The 22,120-nt window shown below is 45.3% G+C and overlaps 1 protein-coding gene across 5 annotated transcripts in view; it reads left to right on the forward strand.

Annotated features, from left to right (window-relative positions):
- Positions 1-22,120, forward strand: part of SPTAN1 (spectrin alpha, non-erythrocytic 1) — an 86,718-nt gene that overhangs the window by 27,790 nt on the left and 36,808 nt on the right. For all 5 annotated transcript variants that reach the window (XM_056539766.1, XM_056539765.1, XM_056539767.1 and 2 more), the window contains exons 2-16: positions 7,755-7,994; positions 8,288-8,413; positions 13,071-13,211; positions 13,967-14,113; positions 14,204-14,337; positions 14,479-14,623; positions 15,088-15,242; positions 15,358-15,493; positions 16,193-16,294; positions 18,128-18,265; positions 18,349-18,459; positions 19,652-19,729; positions 19,826-19,981; positions 21,132-21,336; positions 21,684-21,865. In XM_056539766.1, the coding sequence (XP_056395741.1) occupies positions 7,758-7,994; positions 8,288-8,413; positions 13,071-13,211; positions 13,967-14,113; positions 14,204-14,337; positions 14,479-14,623; positions 15,088-15,242; positions 15,358-15,493; positions 16,193-16,294; positions 18,128-18,265; positions 18,349-18,459; positions 19,652-19,729; positions 19,826-19,981; positions 21,132-21,336; positions 21,684-21,865 (2,193 nt within the window). In that variant the 5' untranslated portion in view covers positions 7,755-7,757. The remainder of the gene's footprint in view (positions 1-7,754; positions 7,995-8,287; positions 8,414-13,070; positions 13,212-13,966; positions 14,114-14,203; positions 14,338-14,478; positions 14,624-15,087; positions 15,243-15,357; positions 15,494-16,192; positions 16,295-18,127; positions 18,266-18,348; positions 18,460-19,651; positions 19,730-19,825; positions 19,982-21,131; positions 21,337-21,683; positions 21,866-22,120) is intronic.

Raw genomic sequence — 22,120 nt, forward strand, 5'->3', positions numbered from 1 at the left:
TACTTATCAGCTGCTGTTAGAGATGAGCGAACTTACAGTAAATTCGATTCATCACGAACTTCTCGGCTCGGCAGTTGATGGCTTATCCTGCATAAATTTTAGTTCAGCTTTCAGGTGCTCCGGTGGGCTGGAAAAGGTGGATACAGTCATATGAAAGAGTCTCCTAGGACTGTATCCACCTTTTCCAGCCCACCGGAGCACCTGAAAGCTGAACTAATTTATGCAGGATAAGTCATCAACTGCCGAGCCGAGAAGTTTGTGACGAATCAAATTTACTGTAAGTTCGCTCATCTCTAGCTGCTGTATACTACAGAGGAAGTTGTATAGTTCTTTTCTGTCTGACCACATTGCTCTCTGCTGACACCTCTGCCCATGTCAGGAACTGTACAGAGTACAAGCAAATCCACATAGCAAACCTCTCCTGCGCTGGACAGTTCCTGACACGGACAGAGGCGTCAGCAGAGAGCAATGTGGTCAGACAGAAAAGAACTATACAACTTCCTCTGTAGTATACAACAGCTAAGTACTGGAAGAATTAAGATTTTTTTCAAATAGAAGTAATTTACAAACCTGTTTCTCTTTCTTGCACCAGTTGATTTGAAAAGAGAAAAAAAAAAGAAAAAGTTTTCTACCGGAGTACCCCTTTAAAGGGCGATCCTGTGATACATTGGCATATAGTTTTGGAGGGTGGGGGTTTCCTTTAGAGTCTCAGAATATTGCAGAACTCCAATGGCTGTCTGGGCATGTTGGGAGTTGTAGTTCTCCAACATCTGGAGGGCTGCAGTTTGGAGACTACTGCTTACAGCAGTGTTTCCCAACCAATGTGCCTCCAGCTGTTGCAAAACTACAATTCCCAGCATGCCCGGACAGCCGTCGGCTGTCCGGGCATGCTGGGAGTTGTAGATTTGCAACAGCTGGAGGCGGAAAACACTGGCCTAGTGTATTAGATGCTTATGTAAGTACCGACAGTAAATAAATCCGTGACGATGTGCGCTGCGTTGCCAGGGCTTTTCCTCTTGTCTGCAGGTATCTGCACTGAAGCTCTTAGTATTCTGGATGCAGCGGGGATGCGGTAGTCCTGGCGCGGTTGGGAGTCTTCAGAACGATGCTGCCGGGCAGATTTTTTGGCACCGGACAGGGTGACGTCTGCTGTTAGGAAAGTTCAGTCCATTAGTGATGACCCATAGCACTTTCACAACAATGAGCCGCTCTGCTGACTATCACAGATAACCCTTTTATCCAGTTAATACCAGCATGGAGGCCAGGGGGGCAGTCAACACCCAAGAGAATCTCTCTCAGCTCATCGGCCATCTATTTCCTGAATCTTCCTTGTGGACTATTAGAATATATATTATTTTATTTTAATGTGTTTACTATGCTGCAAATAAATGTAATAATATGCATGGTCTCCTAAAGCAGTGGTTCTCAACCTTTTTCGCAACTGTACCCCCAAAGGGTGAAAGTATGTCCGCAGGTACCCCTCGCGTGGAACTTGTGCGTGGGGGGGTACCAGCGGACAAAATAAGTAATGAAAGTACTTAATTTCATGGCGTGTGCTTACCTATATATGATACTAATGCGATACTTAATCCCCTTGTGCCATTATTCTCCCCCCCCCCCCCCCCCCCCGCCATATTAATTCCCTTGTACCATTATTTAGGGATCGACTGATATGTATGTTTTATTTTTTTATTTTTTTTTTGTTTTCTTTTTGGGGGGCCAATACCGATAATCTGTGGCCTTTCAGGCCGATAGCTTATACCGATATTCCGGTATAAATTATTGGCTATTTCTCCACCCCCCGACCCCGAAGAACCGGCTGCAGTTCATTGATTTAAAGCGGGCACTTTAAATCAATGAACTGCAGCGGCTTTTGCGGGGCCACAGACCGCCACCCGCTTCTCTCCTCCTGCCTGTCCTGAGGTCCTCCTGAGTCCACACGGCGAAACAAACCCACCCACCCCGAGACCGCCGCCGCCCGCTTCTCTCCCCCTGCCGGTCCTTAGTCCAACAACCACTGCTGCTGCCCCATTGCCTCCCCCATCCCCGGTTTTATAATTACCTGTTCCCAGGGTCCGCGCTACTTCTGGCTCCAGCGGCGTCCTGAGCTGTCACTGTGTGCACTGATGGTGACGTCGCGTTGAGGACGTCACTCGTCATTGCACAGCGTAACCAGGAGCCAGAAGTAGCGTGGACCGGTGGCGGTGCGGTGGTGGTGGGGGGCATTATCGGATTATCTGCAAGGTAATTGCCGATACCTATAACGTCCAAACTCGTGAATATCAGCCAAACCGATAATCTGTCGATCCCTACCAATATTTCCCCCTCCAATTCCCCCTGGGCCAATATATGTAATACATATACATACGGTGTAACACTTACCAGGTCTGTGTCTATCCCGTTCGGCGGGAGTCGAAGGGCCGCACTGACTGGTAACGTCCTTCTGCGCTGTGCCGGCGCCTCTGTGCAACGTCAGGCCCGGCAACCACTGCAGCTCATGTAAGGTGGCGACTGCAGCGTCCAATCCCCGCTCTCCTCTGACAAATACTGCCCAATGCATGGCCGGTATTTGTCAGCAAATTGCCGTACCCCCGCATATCCCTTTGCGTACCCCTAGGGGTACGTGTACCCCTGGTTGAGAACCCCTGTCCTAAAGAAATTACAATCTAAATCCACCTACATACCTTGTCAGATGTGGCCACCATTACTGATATACGCCCCCCCCCCCCCCCCCCCCCCCCCCCCCCAATACGTTGTCACCCAGCTTTCCGGAAATTGCCTTCTGCCTGGTTATAGTGATAGTAGTTCAGTGTTGCTGTATAACTAGGCAGGTGCTGGGTGACAACCTCTGGAATAGTAATATCTGCTTCTGGGAAAGCTGGGTGATCAATATCCACCGAATAGATTTTAAGAGATTAATGGTGTTTATTCTTCACTGTCATAGGTCATATTAAAAAAAAAAAAAATAATAATCTGTAGGGTAGTGTTTCCCAACCAGGATGCCTCCAGCTGTTGCAATACTACAACTCCCAGCATGCCTGGATAGCCAATCGCTGTCCCGGTATCCTGGGAGCTGAAGTTTAGAAACAGCTGAAGGCACCCTAGTTGGGAAGCCGTGTTGTAGATTATTGTTCCTCAACCTGAGGCTCTTCAGTTGTAAGACTACAACTCCCAGTATGCCCACACAGCCATTAGGTATTCCCCATTGTGTGTCTCTCCAGCTGTTGCAGCACTACAACTCTCAGCATACAGCTCTCTGGGTATGCTGGGAATTGTAATCACAGACTGAAGATCGCTGCTGTAGGCCGTGCCGTCCATCATCTATACTCTTTGCACTTCCTTTCTCCACATTCCAATGCTCCCCATCAGGAAACCATTCTCCAGGAGGATGGGGCTCCAATACATTTCACAGGGTGAGGCCTGAGAACAGAGCCGCCAAGTAAACCCACCGGAGATATCTTAGCAAATTAACACTTATTCTTGAGGGGGGGGGGGGGGGGGGGGTGCAAATCACAAGGAAGATGAGAAGAGATTCAGTGATTATACCTTATACCAGTGTTTTCCAACCAGGGTGCCTCCAGCTGTTGCAAAACTACAACTCCCAGCATGCCAGGACAGCCAAACTTTAAAGCAGTGTCTCCCAACCAAGATGTCTCCAACTGCTACAAAACTACAACTCCCAGCATGCCCGGACAGCCGTTGGCTGTCCGGGCATGCTGGGAGTTGTAGTTTTGCAACTGCTGGAGACACCGTGGTTGGTAAACACTGGCTTATACAGTGCACTCCCCACTACCATCATATCGCTGTACTGTTAGACAGATCTGCCTTTCAGGAGACTGGGAAAGCTGGGGATCATCTCTCTTGAGAGCTAGATATGTCTGTAATACGTTAGTGTCAACCAAGTCTCAATGGCCAAAATAAGTGCTTCCCAACCAGTTAGGCTAGGTTCACACTGTGGAATTTCTCTGCAGAATTTCTGCCGGAGATCAAGCCGGCGGCACTAGGACCGCACGGACTGCATTGCCATTCCCACAGATGTCAATGCATTTCTGAGCAGATCTCCCAAAAGATCCACCCAGAAATGCATTTCAGTCTATGGGGACGGCAATGCAGTCTTCTCGGTCCTAGCGCTGCCGGCTCGATCTCTGGCAGAAATTCTGCCCAGAAATTCAGCAGTGTGAACCCAGCCTTAGTCTCCAGCTATTGCAGAACTACAACTCCCAGCATGAGGACTCTAACTCCAGAGGAGACTGTCAGCGGCTTATTCCCCATTAAATACCCATGAGCACTGAGCCCTGTGTTGGGGAGATGGGAGAAGGTATTACATGCTGGCTGATACCTTCAAGAGTTCATCTAGTCTGCTATTCGTCACACATGAACGCTCATCTCAGCTGAGTGTTCGTGTTTTTTTTACACTGGGGTTTAAAGGGGTTATCCAGGAAAAAAAAAAATGTTTTTAATATATCAACTGGCTCCACTTAAGAGCTGATGAAGTTGAGTTGTTCTTTTCTGTCTAAGTGCTCTCTGAAGACACGTGTCTCGGGAACCGCCCAGTTTAGAAGCAAATCCCCATAGCAAACCTCTTCTACTCTGTGCAGTTCTAAAGACAAGCAGAGATGTCAGCAGAGACACTGTTGCCAGACAGAAAACAACAACTCAACTTCAGCAGCTGATAATTATTGGAAGGATTATTATTTTTTTAATAGAAGTAATTTACAAATCTGTTTAACTTTCTGGAGCCAGTTGAGATATAGATATATATATATATATATATATATATATATATTATATAATATATAATATATATTATATATAATATATATATATATATATATATATATATAATATATAATATATATATATATATATATAATATATATATAGTTTTTCCTGGAATACCCCTTTAAGACTTCTTTGGCAGTGACTTATATCTAATATGGCCCATGCCCTGGGACCGGGCGGCTTTGGTGATGTCAGGACCTAAGGCTTCTTGTCACCGGAGGCGGCGCCGGCTATCGGACATCACTCGGGCCGCGGTGTCGGTGCTGGAGGTAGGCCGCAGATGTCGCTGGCCGGCAGTGTCTTCAAAACTGCATCATAGGTTAAGGGGAGAAAGAGGGGAGCAGACGGAGAACTAAAAAGTAGGGAAAGAAGTAGAAGGTATTCTATTAAATGCTAGGCCATGCCCCCTAACAACCGACTAATCGATAATGGAAATTGTTGACAACGATCTGATTGGTTGCTATGGGCAACTTTCCTCTACACAGGTTTTGATAAATCTCCCCTACGTTTGACCTGTTGTCAGGAGGATGTGAACCGGGTCTAACGTGTATGGGTCTAATCAGGGGTCAAGTCCTGGGAAAGAAAGTGTGGGAACTCACCCAAGATTTCCACTTAAAGGGGTACTCTGCCCCATGACATCTTATCCCCTATCCAAAGGATTGGTGATAGGATGTCTTATCGCAGGGGTCCTGCCACTGGGGACCCCCGCATTCTCCCTGCTGCACCCGGCATTCGTTTAGAGCATTGTGTGCAGTGCCGGAGGATCATGATGTCACTGCCACAGTCCCTCAATGCAAGTCTATGGGAGGGGGCAGGACGGCCATCACGCCCCCCTCCCATAGACTTGCATTAAGGGGGCATGGCTGTGATGTCACAAGCCTCTGCCCCCCTTCGCCAGTCATTCGGCACAGAGCGAAGTTCACTCCGTGCATCGGATGTCTGGGGTGCCACATCCGAGATCGTGGGGGTCCCCAGCGGCGGGCCCTTCGTGATCAGACCTCTTATCCCCTATCCTTTGGATAGAGGATAAGATGTCTAGGGGCGGAGTACCCCTTTAAGGGCTGGTCATGCAGGACCTGCCAATGGGAACTGCGTTCCTGCTGTGGAAAAAGTGCAGGAACTCCGTTCCCATGAGTTCCCGCAGGACTTGAGCCCTGGGTCTAATCCTGAGGGAGATTAGCGTTGCTGTCTGTGTATATTTCAGTTAGAGGGGTACTGGTGCCAGAAAGTTAAACAGATTTGTAAATTACCTCTATTGAAAAATCTTTACCCTTCCAGTACTTATTAGCAGCTGCATGCTACAGAGGAATTTTTTTTTTCTTTTCTGTCTGACCACAGTGCTCTCTGCTGACACCTCTGTCCGTGTCCAGAGCAGGAGAAAATCCTCATAGCAAACCAATGCTGCTCTGGACAGTTCCTGACACGGACAGAGGTGTCAGCAGAGAGCACCGTGGACAAGAAAAGAGAAGAAATTCAAAAAGCGAAGAATTTCCTGCATTGTACTTGTAGTTTTGGATTCCAGCTAAGTGCAGCGAATACCCTGCCTGCTCATTGGGTGGATATCTAAGACTTCATTACATGGAGCGCTGGCTCCGGCCCTAGTGATATGTCAGCTGCTGTCTGGCTGCTTTCCTCCATTGCGATAACAGCAGAGGAATGTGGTTGGTAACGCTCCAGATCTATCCGGCATTGAAATGAAAGCAAAAAAAACACAACCCTGAGTGTGAAGTCACACAGTGGGGGGAGGTGCGGCTGGTGGAATGTGAGTCCAGCTCCATTATACCTTCGCCAGCAGCGCTCATTCTGTAACCTTCACCGCTGTATTAGGTAGAAATACCACAAATAATAAAAAATAAATAAAAATAAATAAATAAAAAAATCTCCAATCGTGACGGATACGGTCATATGCGCTGAAAAATACCGTACACCGGTCTAGGACAACAGAATTGGATAACAGATCTATTTTTGCATCATTAAAGGGTAACTCTCATTAAAACTAATTTTTGCTATTGCACTCCTTATGGTAAGTAAAAAATATTTATAATATACTTTGTTTACATTTTTTTTTAGTTTTCTATGTTTTATTTGTGCTTAAAAAAGCTCCAGAGCACATTTTCCCCCATCTTATACACAGACTTAGGACCGAGGTCCAAACACAAAGTGCAGCCTGGAGTGCTGAGGGGGGGGGGGGTCCAACCAACAGCATATGGCAGTTAAGTATGGGATGAGCTATGATTGGATAAGGCTGGACACACCCCCCTCAGCACTCCAGGCTGCACTTCCTGTGTTTGGACCTTGGTCCTAAGTCTGTGTATGAGATGGGGGGGGGGGGGGGGGGGGGGGGGGGGAATGTGCTCTAAAGCTTTTTTAAGCACAAATCAAACATAGAAAAAAACTTCATTATTTTTTTTTTTACCAAAGTATATTAGAAATTATTTTTTTATTTACCATTAAGAGTGCAATAGCAAAAATTTTGTTTTTAATGAGTGCTCATTTAAATACGTGCGCCATTTTGTTTGCATGGGGATAGATCACATTTTGTCATGTGATCTATGGGGATAGATCACATGACAAAATCGCTTGCCTTTTTTTTTATAATTTGCATGTTATTTTTATCCACTATTGCCTAGTCCTCCAAACTGTGGACCTCCAGCTGTTGCAAAACTACAACTCCCAGCATGCCCGGACAGCCGTTGGCTGTCCGGGCATGCTGGGAGTTGTAGTTTTGCAACAGCTGGAGGCTTACTGGTTTATATCATAACACGTAAGTGGTGGGAACCTCCCATTTAATGGTAGGGACACGACGCTATACCCTCTACCATCCCTGTAGTGGGCTAGGGACTAGGTGCATGATCATGTGGTTTTTCTAAAGATCAATGTAGTAGTGCCGTCCCCCCCCCCCCCCCCCCCCCCCCCTACGTGTTTCCATGTTCCCTCAGATCACTTACTAGAATTTTTGTATTTCCTTGTAGAAAATGGATTCAAGTGGGGTCAAAGTGCTGGAAACGGCGGAGGACATCCAGGAGAGACGCCAGCAGGTTCTAGACCGCTACCTGCGCTTTAAGGAGCTGTCGACGGTCCGTCGGCAGAAACTGGAAGATTCCTACCGTTTCCAGTTCTTCCAGCGTGACGCCGACGAGCTTGAGAAATGGATCCAAGAGAAGCTCCAGATCGCGTCTGATGAGAACTACAAGGATCCCACTAACCTCCAGGTGAGATATAGAAAGAAGGTGAGAAGTTCAGCTCGCTGACCAGAAAAATAAAACGTAACCTTAACTGTGGACGGTTAAAATCCATGAGGACAAAAAAAACTAGATAATGAATAAAAACATCGCGCCGACGCGTTTCGGGCTGCAGATGAGCCCTTAATCATGGCTGCAGAGATACATTGGTCAAAAATGGGTGTCTTGCATAGCAGGGAGCGTCCTAGTTGAGGCCATTAAGTCGGGGTATGATGCAATATTGTGATGAAAAAAGGGTTAACATATGGTTTCTATGCTTGCAGGGGAAACTGCAGAAACACCAGGCCTTCGAGGCAGAAGTACAAGCCAATGCCGGAGCTATTGTCAAACTGGACAACACCGGGAACAAAATGATTACAGAGTCCCACTTTGCATCGGAGACCATAAGAGTAAGTATTTGAGCACTGCAGCTGATGCTGCAAAATATTTTTGGTTGTAATTACTAGAGTTTTGCTGGTTTATTACAAAATTTGCTGCCTGTGAAATGTTCTTTTAAAGAGAACCTGTCATCAAACCATATTTTCTAAACTAACTCAAATTATATTCCCTAACTACTCCTAACACCCATCCTGTCCTAAAAAAGCATATTTCCCGCTGTGCAGCAGATTTCTTGTTGTGCATATGCTATGTGTAACCCTAGCCTTAAAGGGGTACTCCAATGTCGAACGTTTCGTTTAGAGCGCTGTGTGCGCGGGTCGTGACGTCACACCCCCTCAATGCAAGTCTATGGGAGGGGGCATGATGTCTGTCACGCCCCCTCCCATAGACTTGCATTGAGGGGGGCGTGGTGTGAAGTCACGACCCCAGCATTCAGAACTAAATGTTCCGGACACTGGGGCAGTGAAGTACCCCTTTAAAGGCCCTTTAAGACAGGCAGACCAATGCCTGATACAAGTGCCAGTTTAGCAGATCGGTGTTTAAAGGGGTATTCCTGGAAAAAACTTTTTTTTTTAATATATATATATATATAATATATATATATATATATATATATATATATATATATATATATATATATATATATATATATAATCAACTGGCTCCAGAAAGTTAAACAGATTTGTAAATTACTTGTATAAAAAAAATCTTAATCAGTACTTATGAGCTTCTGAAGTTAAGGTTGTACTTTTCTGTCTAAGTGCTCTCTGATGACAAATCCCCATAGCAAACCCCTTCTAAACTGGGCGGTTCCCGAGAGCACTTAGACAGAAAAGAACAACCTTAACTTCAGAAGCTCATAAGTACTGAAAGGATTAAGATTTTTTAATAGAAGTAATTTACAAATCTGTTCAACTTTCTGGTACCAGTTGATATATAAAAAAATTTTTTTTTCCTGGATAACCCCCTTTAAGGATCTTTTACACAGCTCTGATATTGTGCTGGCAGCCCTCCTCTGGCATCATATTCGGCTGCACGTCCTCTGCATACACAGATGTGCTGCTGATCAAAGACCGTTTTTAAGCCTGCAAAATAGATGCAATCAGCTGATTAATGGGTTTTTACTAACTCCATTCATTCACATCATAAAGAGAATATCTGTATCTTGCTGTTATTTTTATTAATTTTTTTTTTTTTTATTTCCTACACCCAAATTTCTTTGCAGATTTAAGTGTAAGATTTTAAGTCCATTACACAGCATCATTTTTATCTAGCCAAAACTGCTAACTGGGTGTTACTATTCTCTTAATAGGGTGTGTCCCTACTAGGGATCGACAGATTATCGGACGATATTCACGATTTTGGACATAATCGGCAATTACCTTGCCGATAATGCCCCGCCTCCCTGGCCAGAGACCACCGCTGCTGCCCCATTGCCTCCCCCATCCCCAAGTTTTATAATTACCTGTTCCTGGGGCCCGGGGTCCGCGCTACTTCTGGCTCCTGCGCGCTGCGCAGCACAATGACTAGTGATGTCCTCAACGCGACATCACTGTCAGTGCACACAGTGACCGCTCAGGACGCCCCCGGAGACAGAAGTAGCGCGGACCCCGGGAACAGGTAATTATAAAACCGGGGATGGGGGAGGCGGACCCCAGGACAGGCAGGGGGACAGAAGCGGGCGGCGACGGTCTCTTGCCCCGCAAAAGCCGCTGCAGTTCATTGATTTAAAGCGCCCGCTTTAAATCATTGATCTGCAGGGGTGGGGGGTGTCGTTAGCTGATATTATACCGGAATATCGGTAGAAGTTATCGGCTATCGGCCTGAAAGGTCGCATATTATCGGTATTGGCCCTAAAAATCGATATCGGTCGATCCCTAGTCCCTACGTAGCCTGGAATGTGTGGGGTACCCATTGACAAGAGAAATGGGGTAACACCCAGTTGTCATGATGAGTCCTAGGAAAAAATACTCCAGATTTGTTAAACAATGCAGTGCTTCTTTTTTGGATGGCCGACACTTAGGTACCAGGCGTGTAGAGAAGTCCGTCTTTCAGAACGTCTGTTTAGTTCTCCTCCCAGTGGATAGCCATGTGACCTGGGCCTAATCTACTACCACTCCACTATAGACCGTACATCACTGCCACATCTCTGAGATGCTCTATTACAGTGGTCTCCAACCTGCGGACCTCCAGATGTTGCAAAACTACAATTCCCAGCATGCCCGGACAGCCAACGGCTGTCCGGGCATGCTGGGAGTTGTAGTTTTGCAACATCTGGAGGTCCGCAGGTTAGAGACAACTGCTCGATCAGCGTCTCCTAAAGATACATAGGCAGCAGTGACTTCTGGTCTGCAGCAAAGAAACTGTAGATTAGTCAAGGACCAAGTCACATGCACAGTCACGGGATAGGAACTGCATTGAATGGCGCTTTGAAAGATGGGACGGCCACCATAAGTAATATTGAAATATCCAGTGTAAATGTTAGTGCTGTCTATACAAGGCCATGTTATTTTTCTAGTGATGGATTGAAGCGGCCATCTGATATCTAACTAATGTAAAACAAGACCCTTATTGTCCATAAACATTCGTGCACGCAGTCCTCCTCCACTCCATGCTTCCTTATGATGAGCATGAGCATGTTAAACAATGACACTGTTGTAAATAGCTATTTAAAATTCTTTAAAGGGGTTATCCAGGAAAAACTTTTATTTATATATATATATATATATATATATATATATATATATATATATATATATATATATATATATATATATATATATATATATATATATATATATATATATATATATATATATATATATATATATATATATATAAATATAAACTGGCTCCAGAAATTAAAACAGATTTGTAAATTACTTCTATTAAAAATCTTAATCCTTTCAGTACTTATGAGCTGCTGAAGTTGAGTTGTTCTTTTCTGTCTAAGTGCTCTCTGATGACACCTGTCTCGGGAACCGCCCAGTTTAGAAGCAAATCCCCATAGCAAACCTCTTCTACTCTGTGCAGTTCCCGAGACAAGCAGAGATGTCAGCAGAGAGAGCACTGTTGCCAGACAGAAAAGAACAACTCAACTACAGCAGCTGATAATTATTTAAAGGATTAAGATTTTTTAATAGAAGTAATTTAAAAATCTGTTTAACTTTCTGGAGCCAGTTGAGATATATAGAGATATAGATGGATAGAGAGAGAGAGATAAAAATTAATATTTTTTTTTCCTGGAATACCCCTTTAACTTCTTTGGTCCATTACTTTGTGAAATCCACTGATCCCAGGCATGGGGTTACCTGTGTGACACACAGCACCAGTTGTTGACTTGTATATCTGTGGTTTAGTCTTTCACGCCATACCGGACAGCACAGCGACCGATAGTGACCAGCGTGCAAGTTGGGGTTCACATTCGTGTAGGTGGAGGTGTCTGGATGTGCAGTGATAACTTCCTACTTTCCTAATGCATGATCTGTATAGCCGTGCCTTCTTCCAGATATTGGACTATCTAGACTTCATCTAGACTGCAACCTGCTTACCACGCCATGTTCTTCTGTATATTCCAGCTCACTAAAAAAGTACTTTAAGTCATTACATCTGGTTAGACTTGATGGGAAGAATTAAAGGTTATCCATGCTTCTAAAAACAGAGCTGATTTCTTCCAAAAAACAGCACCACATGTCCTCAGATTGTGTGTGGTATTAGTTAGGTTCTATTCACTTCAATTGAACTGAGCTGCAATACCACACACAACCTGAGGACAAGTGTGGTGCTGTTTTTGGAAGAAATTAGCTCTGTTCTTCTTTTTTCCTTCATAACTACTTTAAGGCTCATACTTCTATTATTGGGTACGTTCAGACGAGTGGATCCACAGCATATTTTACGCTGCAGATCCGCCGCTGAAGGACCCCTACAGGGGGCCTTTAGATGTGCCTACTCGGAGCGGCAATACGCCACTACGAGCAGACACACTGCTGCGCTGTGCGAGTTGCCACGCATGCGTGGTGTACTCGCACACATTGCGGCCGCACTCCCTGCTCCATGAGCTAGGCCGAGAGCAGCCGCGATGTGCGAGTACACTGCGCATGCGCACGGCAAGTCGTGCATCGCAGTGTGTCTGCTTGTATCGGTGGATTGCCGCTCCGAGCAGTCACCTGTAAAGGCAGCATATAGAGGTCCTTCAGTGGCGGATCCGCAGCGTAATACGCGCTGGGGATCCGCTCGAGTGAAAGTACCCTAAGGGCTGTCCTTTACACTGCTCTGTACAGGGGCACTATATGGTGGCACACGGAGTGCCTATTGCTCTATAGTATGGCATCATGGAGACATTATGTGCCCCCTACAGACTCTGGGCACATGGCTTGGCCATTTGCTTCCTTTATGGGATCATGCAGTGATTTAGGATGTCTTATTATAGAATGGAATCCATTGATGGGCATCCCCTGCCACTTAAGTTAGTATTTCATAGACTTTTCTTTGTAGAACTAGAAGTTTAGGCCCCTTTTTGACATATTTTCTCCTTTTTATTTCCTACCTTGTGTGAGTTTGTTGGCTTTATTCTTCTTGTCAAGAAGACGTGAATGCCGTTCCTTCATAGTGTTTTGACACATGCGGTAAGATGAACGCGGCTGTTAAACTTGTACTTATCTCCATCAGGTACGTCTAGTAGAGCTGCACCGTTTATGGGAGCTGCTGCTTTTGAAAATGCAAGAAAAGGGCATCAAGCTACAACAGGCTCAGAAGCTGGTCCAGTACCTGCGCGAATGTGAGGATGTCCTGGACTGGATCAACGACAAGGTAAATGGTTAAATTGTGGGTTTTTTTTTTTTTTTTTGGGGCCTTCAATAACGAAGGGTTTTCTGATCGGTGTCTCTCTAGCTGTTGCAAAACTACAACTCCCAGCATACCCAGACAGCCTTTGGCTGTCCGTGTATGCTGGGAGTTGTAGTTTTGCAACAGCTGGAGGCACCCTGTTTGGAAACTCTGGTTTAAGGAGATCAATGTTTGTGAGGTCAGACCCCCACCTTGGGTTGTCCTACCATTAGGATTTTCCCTATGAACAGGATAGGTGTATTATCACGGGTGTTCTGATTGCTGGGACCCCCCCCCCCCCCCCCCCATACCGGATTAAAGAGGGTATCCAAGAATAGTAAAATCAGCTGATTTCTTCCAAAAAACAGTCCCACATCTGTCCCCAGGTTGTGTGTGATATTACAACTTTGCTCCATTCACTTCAATGGAACGGAGTTGTCTCCACGACCAACCTGGTGACAGACGTGGCGCTGTTTTTTTTGGAAGAAATCAGCTGATTTTTCTATTCTTGGAAAACCTCTTTAAAGGGACACTATTAATTACTCTGATACTTTTGGTACCTGGGCAACTAGTCACGCTGGGGGCTTGGAGGATTTCTTTTTACAGCATTTATTATTTTATCATTTTTTTTTTTTTTTTTTTTTTTTTTTTTTTTTTTTTTTTACTCCCTGTACTTGGTTGCCTAATGATTGTATTCTGCCTGATTTATAACTTTCTTCCCTCTGACACGCCAATCCTAGGAGGCCATTGTGACTTCTGAGGAGCTCGGACAAGACCTTGAACACGTAGAGGTCTTGCAGAAGAAGTTTGAAGAGTTTCAGACTGACCTGGCAGCTCACGAAGAAAGGGTGAATGAAGTCAACCAATTTGCCAGCAAACTAGCCCAGGTACTTACCCTCCTCGGAAAAACAGTTTGTTTAGGAAACTATGGCCGATCTCCTTGATACTAACCTGATCTGTTTTCGTTTTGTCTACAGGAGGAACATCCAGAGCTTGAGGTTATAAAGACCAAACAAGATGAAGTCAATGCTAGCTGGCAGCGCCTGAAGGGGCTGGCCCTGCAGAGACAAGGGAAGCTGTTTGGAGCGGCAGAGGTCCAACGATTTAACAGGTCCGCAACAGGATTTGTTCACTATTTAGCTCTACCCAACGATACATGATATCGCCATATGGTGCTGGGTCACCATGTGAATTCTGACTGGTCTCTTTCTGTAACCTGTTCTCACTATGCCTTCTCCATTCCTGGCTTTAGAGATGTGGATGAAACTATTGGCTGGATCAGAGAGAAGGAGCAGCTGATGGCATCTGATGACTTTGGCCGAGACTTGGCCAGTGTGCAAGCGCTTTTGCGTAAGCATGAGGGCCTGGAACGAGACCTTGCAGCCCTGGAGGAGAAGGTACACACGCCAAACTGTATAAGGCTGGGTTCACACTACGTTTTCCCCCATACGGGAGCGCATACGGCAGGGGGGAGCTAAAACCTCGCGCTCCCGTATGCCTTCATATGCGCTCCCGTATGTCATTCATTTCAATGAGCCGGCCGGAGTGAAACGTTCGGTCCGGTCGGCTCATTTTTGCGCCGTATGCGCTTTTACAACCGGACCTAAAACTGTGGTCAACCACGGTTTGAGGTCCGGTTGTAAAAGCGCATACGGCGCAAAAATGAGCCGACCGAACGTTTCACTCCGGCCGGCTCATTGAAATGAATGACATACGGGAGCGCATATGAAGGCATACGGGAGCGCGAGCTTTTAGCTCCCCCCTGCCGTATGCGCTCCCGTATGGGAGAAAACGTAGTGTGAACCCAGCCTAAGTCAGTCCTAAAGATGCAGTCAGGCTTCAGCGATCTCTTTATTTCCAGGTGAAAGCATTGCGCGTTGAATCGGATCGCCTGCAGGAGTCTCACCCTCAGAATGCCCCGCAGATCCAAGTGAAGGGAGAGGAGCTTCTTACAAACTGGGAGCAGATCCGCACATTGGCTGCCGAACGTCACACACGTCTCAATGACTCCTACAAGTAAGTGATCAATGCTTGGGTGTTAAATCTATCATGATCTCACGGTTTGTACTGACTGGGGCTGGATTTCTGTGCTGCCAGGCATTACAGCATGTCCTTTTTATTTCCTTCTCAGGTTGCAGAGGTTCCTTGCAGATTTTAGAGACTTGACCAGCTGGGTGACTGAGATGAAGGCCCTTATCAATGCTGATGAGCTGGCCAATGACGTGGCTGGAGCTGAGGCTCTTCTCGATAGACACCAAGAGCATAAGGTAAAGGCATGACGTCAAAATGAACCCCAAAGATCACATTACTTATGTTTGTACATTTGTTATAAAGACTTGAATATGGCAGATCACCTAGTTCAGTGGCCTTCAACCTGCGGACCTCCAGATGTTGCAAAACTACAACTCCCAGCATGCCCGGACAGCCGTTGGCTGTCCGGGCATGCTGGGAGTTGTAGTTTTAAAACATCTGGAGGTCTGCAGGTTGAAGACCACGGACCTAGGGCACTGGCCATAAAGCATATTAAAGGAGATATCCAGTGGTGAACAACTTATCCCCTATCCTAAGGATATGGGATACGTTTCAGATCGCGGGGGGTCCGACCGCTGGGGCCCCCCCGCGATCTCCTGTACGGGGCCCCGACAGCCTGCGGGAAGGGGGCGTGTTGACCACAGCCTTTGGCAATCTCCGGCTCTGCCATAGAGATGTATTGAGGGGGCGTGTCGGCTGCTGTTTCGTGCGGTGGTAGACACCCGCTATCTGGCCGGAGAGCCTGTTCCCCGTACAACGAGATCGCGGGGAGCCCCAGCGGTCGGACCCCCCGCAATCTCAAACTTATCCCCTATTCTTAGGATAGGGGATACGTTTTTCACCACTGGACTACCCTTTTAAGATCTGTGCATTGTCCCTGGCTGAACTATAATTACTTTGTCGTTAACCACATTTATTATCCTTTTTTCATTCAGGGTGAAATTGATGCTCATGAAGACAGTTTTAAATCTGCAGATGCTGCAGGACACGCTCTGCTGAACGCCGGACACTACGCTTCCGATGAGATCAGAGAGAAGGTATTCCGTCAATAGTGAATTCTTCTTCTGCATTGCTATTGGTTCCAGTAGAGTTTATTTATAATCAGAGCTGGGATCCAGACAGTTCTCCCTTATCCATATAGTCCAGTTGTTAAAATAACAGCCAACTTGCCAAACCCAGAAACGTAAGGGTCATCTGGTGTTTCTCCACCGCCCCATGCTCCACGCTTAAGAAAGTTTTGGCACTAATTCGGCGAGGGGATTATACAGCATAGTGACATCTTGACACGGTCTCGTAATAGTTATGGTTGCCAGGCCTCGTCAGAAGGGAGAACCAGTTGCTTACATTTAGAATGCCATCCCCTTAATATTCCAATTTTAGGCCTTGTTCACACCCCTGATTAGTGCCTTTGAGGCAGATAAATTGGCAAAATCTCAAAATCTGCTGCAATCATATGTGATCAGAAAGGCCCTGTTTAATTCAATGACCCAAACATAGTCCACTAGTGATCACCTTCTGGTCATTTTTCAAGTGTGTACGAATCTTACCTTGAAAATGGAAAGTGCAGCAAACAACGCTTTTTTATTTTTTTATTTTTTTTTTAGTCTGAGCCAAAACCATGTACACTTGGAAAATGGCCAAATGTACACACTAGCTGTCTGTGTTTGGGTCATTCAATTAAATTGCCGATCTGAGCACAGATATACCAACAGATGATTTTGACAACATGTCCGTGCCACGGAGCCGCAGATTGTGATGTGAACGCGGCCTTATACTGTTATTGCATATTTTTAGGATATGCCATTAGATTATGATCCAGTTATCGTATATCTTAGCTATATGCATTCACCTACAAATGGCTGTTTTGTGGCCATATTACTTCATACTACCTTAGAACATATAAAAGTGTATGGGCCCTCACTGTACCTTCATATGCCTTAGATTTCATATAGAGCCATACAGTAGTCTTTCTTTCTTTCTGCTGGATTACATATGAATCTAAATGTATAAAAAATGCATTGCATTTATATGATAATTCCTAATCTATGTATGTACAGCAGCACATGGAAGCTATATTGCTCCATGCTTACACCTTTAAGCACATGACCCACATTCAGCTATTACATGTTGATGTCTGGGGCTGGACTGGTCGTCATAGCTTTAATGTAGTAGTACAGTGGTCCCTCAAGTTACACTATTAATTGGTTCCAGGACGACCATTGTATGTTGAGACCAGAACTCTATGGAAACCTGGTAATTGGTTCTGAAGCCACCAAAATTTAATCTAAAAATAGGAAAAAGTGAGGATTAAAGAAAAATAAATGGATAACTAATATAGATAAAGCAAATTCTTACATATAAAAGTAATAAAGATCTGCTGGGGGCTGTAATCATGGTCTATGTAGAGGACAGGAGCTTCTTCAGGGTCCTGTACAGTACAGTGTCCTTAAAAAGTAACATGGAGCCGCCCTCACCTGGTGTCCAAAGGAGCAGCTAACCCTGGTACAGGTAAAGAGTACAGAACATGTAATACCTCCCTGTACTGTAGGGGGCGCTACCAGACACCAGTCAGTGCATACACTTCAGTAATACAGGGGTTTTACCAGTGAAATGTCCATTCTGATTGGTCAGATCTTCCGACCATTGACAGGTATCACAGATCTGGACTGTCTGTACATTGTATGGTGAGTCTGGTATCAAGTTACAATGGTCCAGAAAGGACCAGTGTATGTTGAAACTATTGTATGTTGAGGCCATTGTAAGTTGAGGGATCACTGTATCATTTATTTCAGACCAATAAAGATCTGTTTGGAGTCCAATGATTTCCAAGACAAGACCTTTTCTAATAGTCTTCGTTTTTTAACTTGTAGCTCACCATCTTGGCAGAGGAGAGAACATCCCTTCTAGAACTGTGGGACCTCCGCAGGCAGCAGTACGAGCAGTGCATGGACCTTCAGCTGTTTTACAGAGACACCGAACAAGTGGACAACTGGATGAGCAAACAAGAGGTCGGAGCCCTCCCTTACACAGTCGGTTCAGTGATCTCCCACGTCATGATTTTTCCTTAAATCTTCGGTGTTCTTCACATTAGGCTTTCCTGTTGAACGAAGATCTGGGGGATTCCTTGGACAGTGTAGAAGCCCTTCTGAAGAAACATGAAGATTTTGAGAAATCCCTCAGCGCCCAAGAGGAGAAAATCACGGTATGTCGCAGAATGAATTTACAGATCAAGGTGTTTTCTTTCCCATTGCAATCTAGGACAGTAGCATTATAATGCCTATATATGTGTAAAAAAAACAGCATATATCGCTTGTAATAAGTGTTTGGCAGTTTTCCCCAACCAGGGTGCCTTCAGCTGTTGCAAAACTACAACTCCCAGCATGCCCGGACAGCCGTTGGCTGTCCGGGCATGCTGGGAGTTGTAGTTTTGCAATAGTCGAAGGCACCCAAGTTGTAGTTTTGCAATAGCTGGAGGCACCTGGGTTGTAAAACTACAATTCCTAGGCTGTCCGGGCATGCTGGGAGTTGTAGTTATGCAACAGCTGGAGGCACTCTGGTTGGGGATCCCTGATGTATGGGGTCACTGCAGATATCTTACAGAATACATGGCCACAATTGGTCATCTGGGCCTAACTGCAGTGTGATGGAGTTTGCACTCCAGTCCTATATCTTTGGTTCTCTGGCATTTTTAGTCACAATATGGAATAATCTTTACTATAGATTCCTATAGCTTTATTAGACAGTAGGCAAGCCGTGGACAAGTCACTTATGCTACTTGCAGTCATTTCTCTTAAAATAAATAAATAAAAAAAATCTTCAATTAAGATGTTGGAGAGAATCCAGCTTATTCCCCTAAAAAACTAAATAAAGTAAAATAAAAGAACACTGTTCTACTGTGGCCCATGTTATATATCAACTGGCTCCAGAAAGTTAAATAGATTTGTAAATTACTTCTATTAAAAAATATTAATCCTTTCAGTACTTATGAGCTGCTGAAGTTGAGTTGTTCTTTTCTGTCTAAGTGCTCTCTGATGACGCCTGTCTCGGGAACCGCCCAGTTTAGAAGCAAATCCCCATAGCAAACCTCTTCTACTCTGTGCAGTTCCCGAGACAAGCAGAGATGTCAGCAGAGAGCACTGTTGCCAGACAGAAAACAACTTTAGCAGCTAATAATTATTGAAAGGATTACGATTTTTTTTTAATAGAAGTAATTTACAAATCTGTTTAACTTTCTGGAGCCAGTTGATATAAAAAAAATAATTTTTTTCCTGGAATGCCCCTTTAAGTAATGATGGGAATCTGTTCATGTGTCTTGTGGAGTGTCACTTAAACTATTGGTTTTATATGACCTGTTCTTAATTCTTGCTTGTTTTTTCTTGTTCTGTACTTTCTAGGCTCTGGATGAATTTGCCACAAAGCTGATCCAAAACAACCACTATGCGATGGACGACGTTGCTACACGCAGAGACGCGGTAAGATACAGTATTACCTAGAGTTCTTCAGTTGTACGTGGGTCTTTCCAATATTGGATATAATTTTAATATTGTTGAATCTTGTTGTCTTGGCAGCTCCTAAATCGCCGCAATGCCCTCCACGAGCGGGCAATGTATCGCCGCACCCAGTTGGCTGACTCCTTCCACCTGCAGCAGTTCTTCAGGGACTCTGATGAGTTGAAAAGCTGGATTAATGAGAAGATGAAGACCGCTACGGATGAGGCCTACAAGGTAAGGTCTAGTGGGTCGCTATTAGACATTTTTGCACTTTTAGATTAAGCGAGTCCAACTCACTGTCTAATGCAGTGTTTCTCAACCAGGGTGCCTCCAGCTGTTGCAAAACTACAACTTCCAGCATGACCGGACAGCCAAAGGCTGTCCGGGCCTGCTGGTTGTTGTAGTTTTGCAACAGCTGGAGGAACCCTGGTTGGGAAACATTGGTATTACATGTATAGTGGCATCCCGACTCTTCCCCCTAAACCGATATCAGCGGAGAGAAGGGTTGGGCGTGCTGGATCTCAAAATACTGAGTCCTTTTATTCCTGGAGAGGCAAGCCGCTGCCAGAGCTTCCTGGTAGTGGCTTACGTGGTCAGGATCTTGTGGATGCCCTCCCCTTCCCAGCCACTTTCTAGGTGTGACAAGTAGCTCATAGACTGCTTGAGGGCTTGTGTACTGTCCATCTGTGTTGACCTTGGTGGCCGGGTAGGACAGCGCACTACCAAGAGCTCCCTGCATTGCTCTAAAACCAGTATAGGCAACCTTCGGCACTGCAGATCTTTTGGACTACATCTCCCATGATGCTCTTAGCCAAAATGCTACCAAAGCATCATGGAAGATGTAATCCAAAACATATGCAGCGCCGAAGGTTGCCTATGCTTGCAAAGGGTACGAACACACTAGATTTCTGCCCCCATTAATCATATCTGTCGAGATCCCGCTGAAAACAGGATGCCGACATATATTATCGGGAGCAGTGGACCCCAATCACTTCAATGGCTGAAAAGAATCACCTATTGACTCCATTTGGGACGTATGCTCTATTTTAAACGGACTCATGACAGGGGGCTGTTGCACTTTTGAAATAGCATATACATCCAGAAAGCTAGGTGACTTTTCGGCCATAGAAGTGAATGAGGTCCACTGCCTTGTTAGCAGTATATGTCTGCATCTCATTTTCCACAGGATGCCAACAGATACCATTAGTGGGGGCAAAAAAAAAAACGTAGTGTGTTAGTACCAGAACACTGTTTGGGAAAGGACTGAGCAATGCTGGGAGCCGAAAATACTAGGCGGGCAAAAACCCCTTTAAGGACGCAATCCCAAATGTCTGATCTTCGTCCACTGTATTGTCTAATCTGTTGTGGTTGTACTTCCACACAGGATCCATCCAATCTTCAAGGCAAGGTTCAGAAGCACCAGGCTTTTGAGGCCGAACTGTCCGCTAACCAAAGCCGCATCGACGCTTTGGAGAACTCTGGCCAGAAGTTAATCGACATGAACCATTACGCATCTGATGAGGTGGCGGCACGTATGAGTGAAGTCATCACCCTGTGGAAGAGGCTGCTGGAAGCCACAGAATTCAAAGGTGAGAACTTGTTTGTCCACCGGGCTGTTGCCATAAAAGAAAATGTAGTTCTAGTTTTAGTAGAAAAGGACCAATTTCTCGGTCGGAAACCATTGGGGGGACACAGAACCGGGGGTTATATGCTCTTGCCACTAGGAGGCGCTGACACTAGGCATACAAAAAAGGTCGGCCCCTCCTGGCAGGATATACCCCGCCTACTGACCCTGAGCTAATCCGTTTTAGCTTAGTGTCATAGGAGGCAGACACAGGTCTGGTGCTCTCCAGACATGGTCTTAGGGTAGTTCTAGTTTTAGTAAAAAATAAATAAAATAAAAAAAGACCAATATTAAGGCTACGTCCCTACACAGGCATTAAGCTGCGTGAAGCCAACCAGCAGCAACAGTTCAACCGCAATGTGGAAGATATCGAGCTCTGGTTGTACGAGGTGGAGGGACACTTGGCTTCCGATGATTACGGCAAGGACTTGACCAATGTGCAGAACCTGCAAAAGAAGCATGCCCTGCTGGAGGCCGATGTTGCAGCTCATCAGGTACTTAAAAAAAATAAATAAATAAAAAAAAAACCTTTACTAATACTTGGACTAGACAGTCTGTAAATGTAGCAAATATATTACCCAAAAAACAGACCATTTTTTTCCAGTTGTGACTTATTCAATCTATTAGTGTTTTCCAACCAGTGTGCCTCCAGCTGTTGCCAAAGTACAACTCCCAGTTTGCCCAGAAAGTCAAAGGCTGTCTGGGCATGTCGGGAGTTGTAGTTTTGCAACAGCTGGAGGCACCCGGGT

The sequence above is a fragment of the Hyla sarda genome, chromosome 9, assembly GCF_029499605.1.
Source record: "Hyla sarda isolate aHylSar1 chromosome 9, aHylSar1.hap1, whole genome shotgun sequence".
Classification (NCBI taxonomy): Eukaryota; Metazoa; Chordata; class Amphibia; order Anura; family Hylidae; genus Hyla; species Hyla sarda.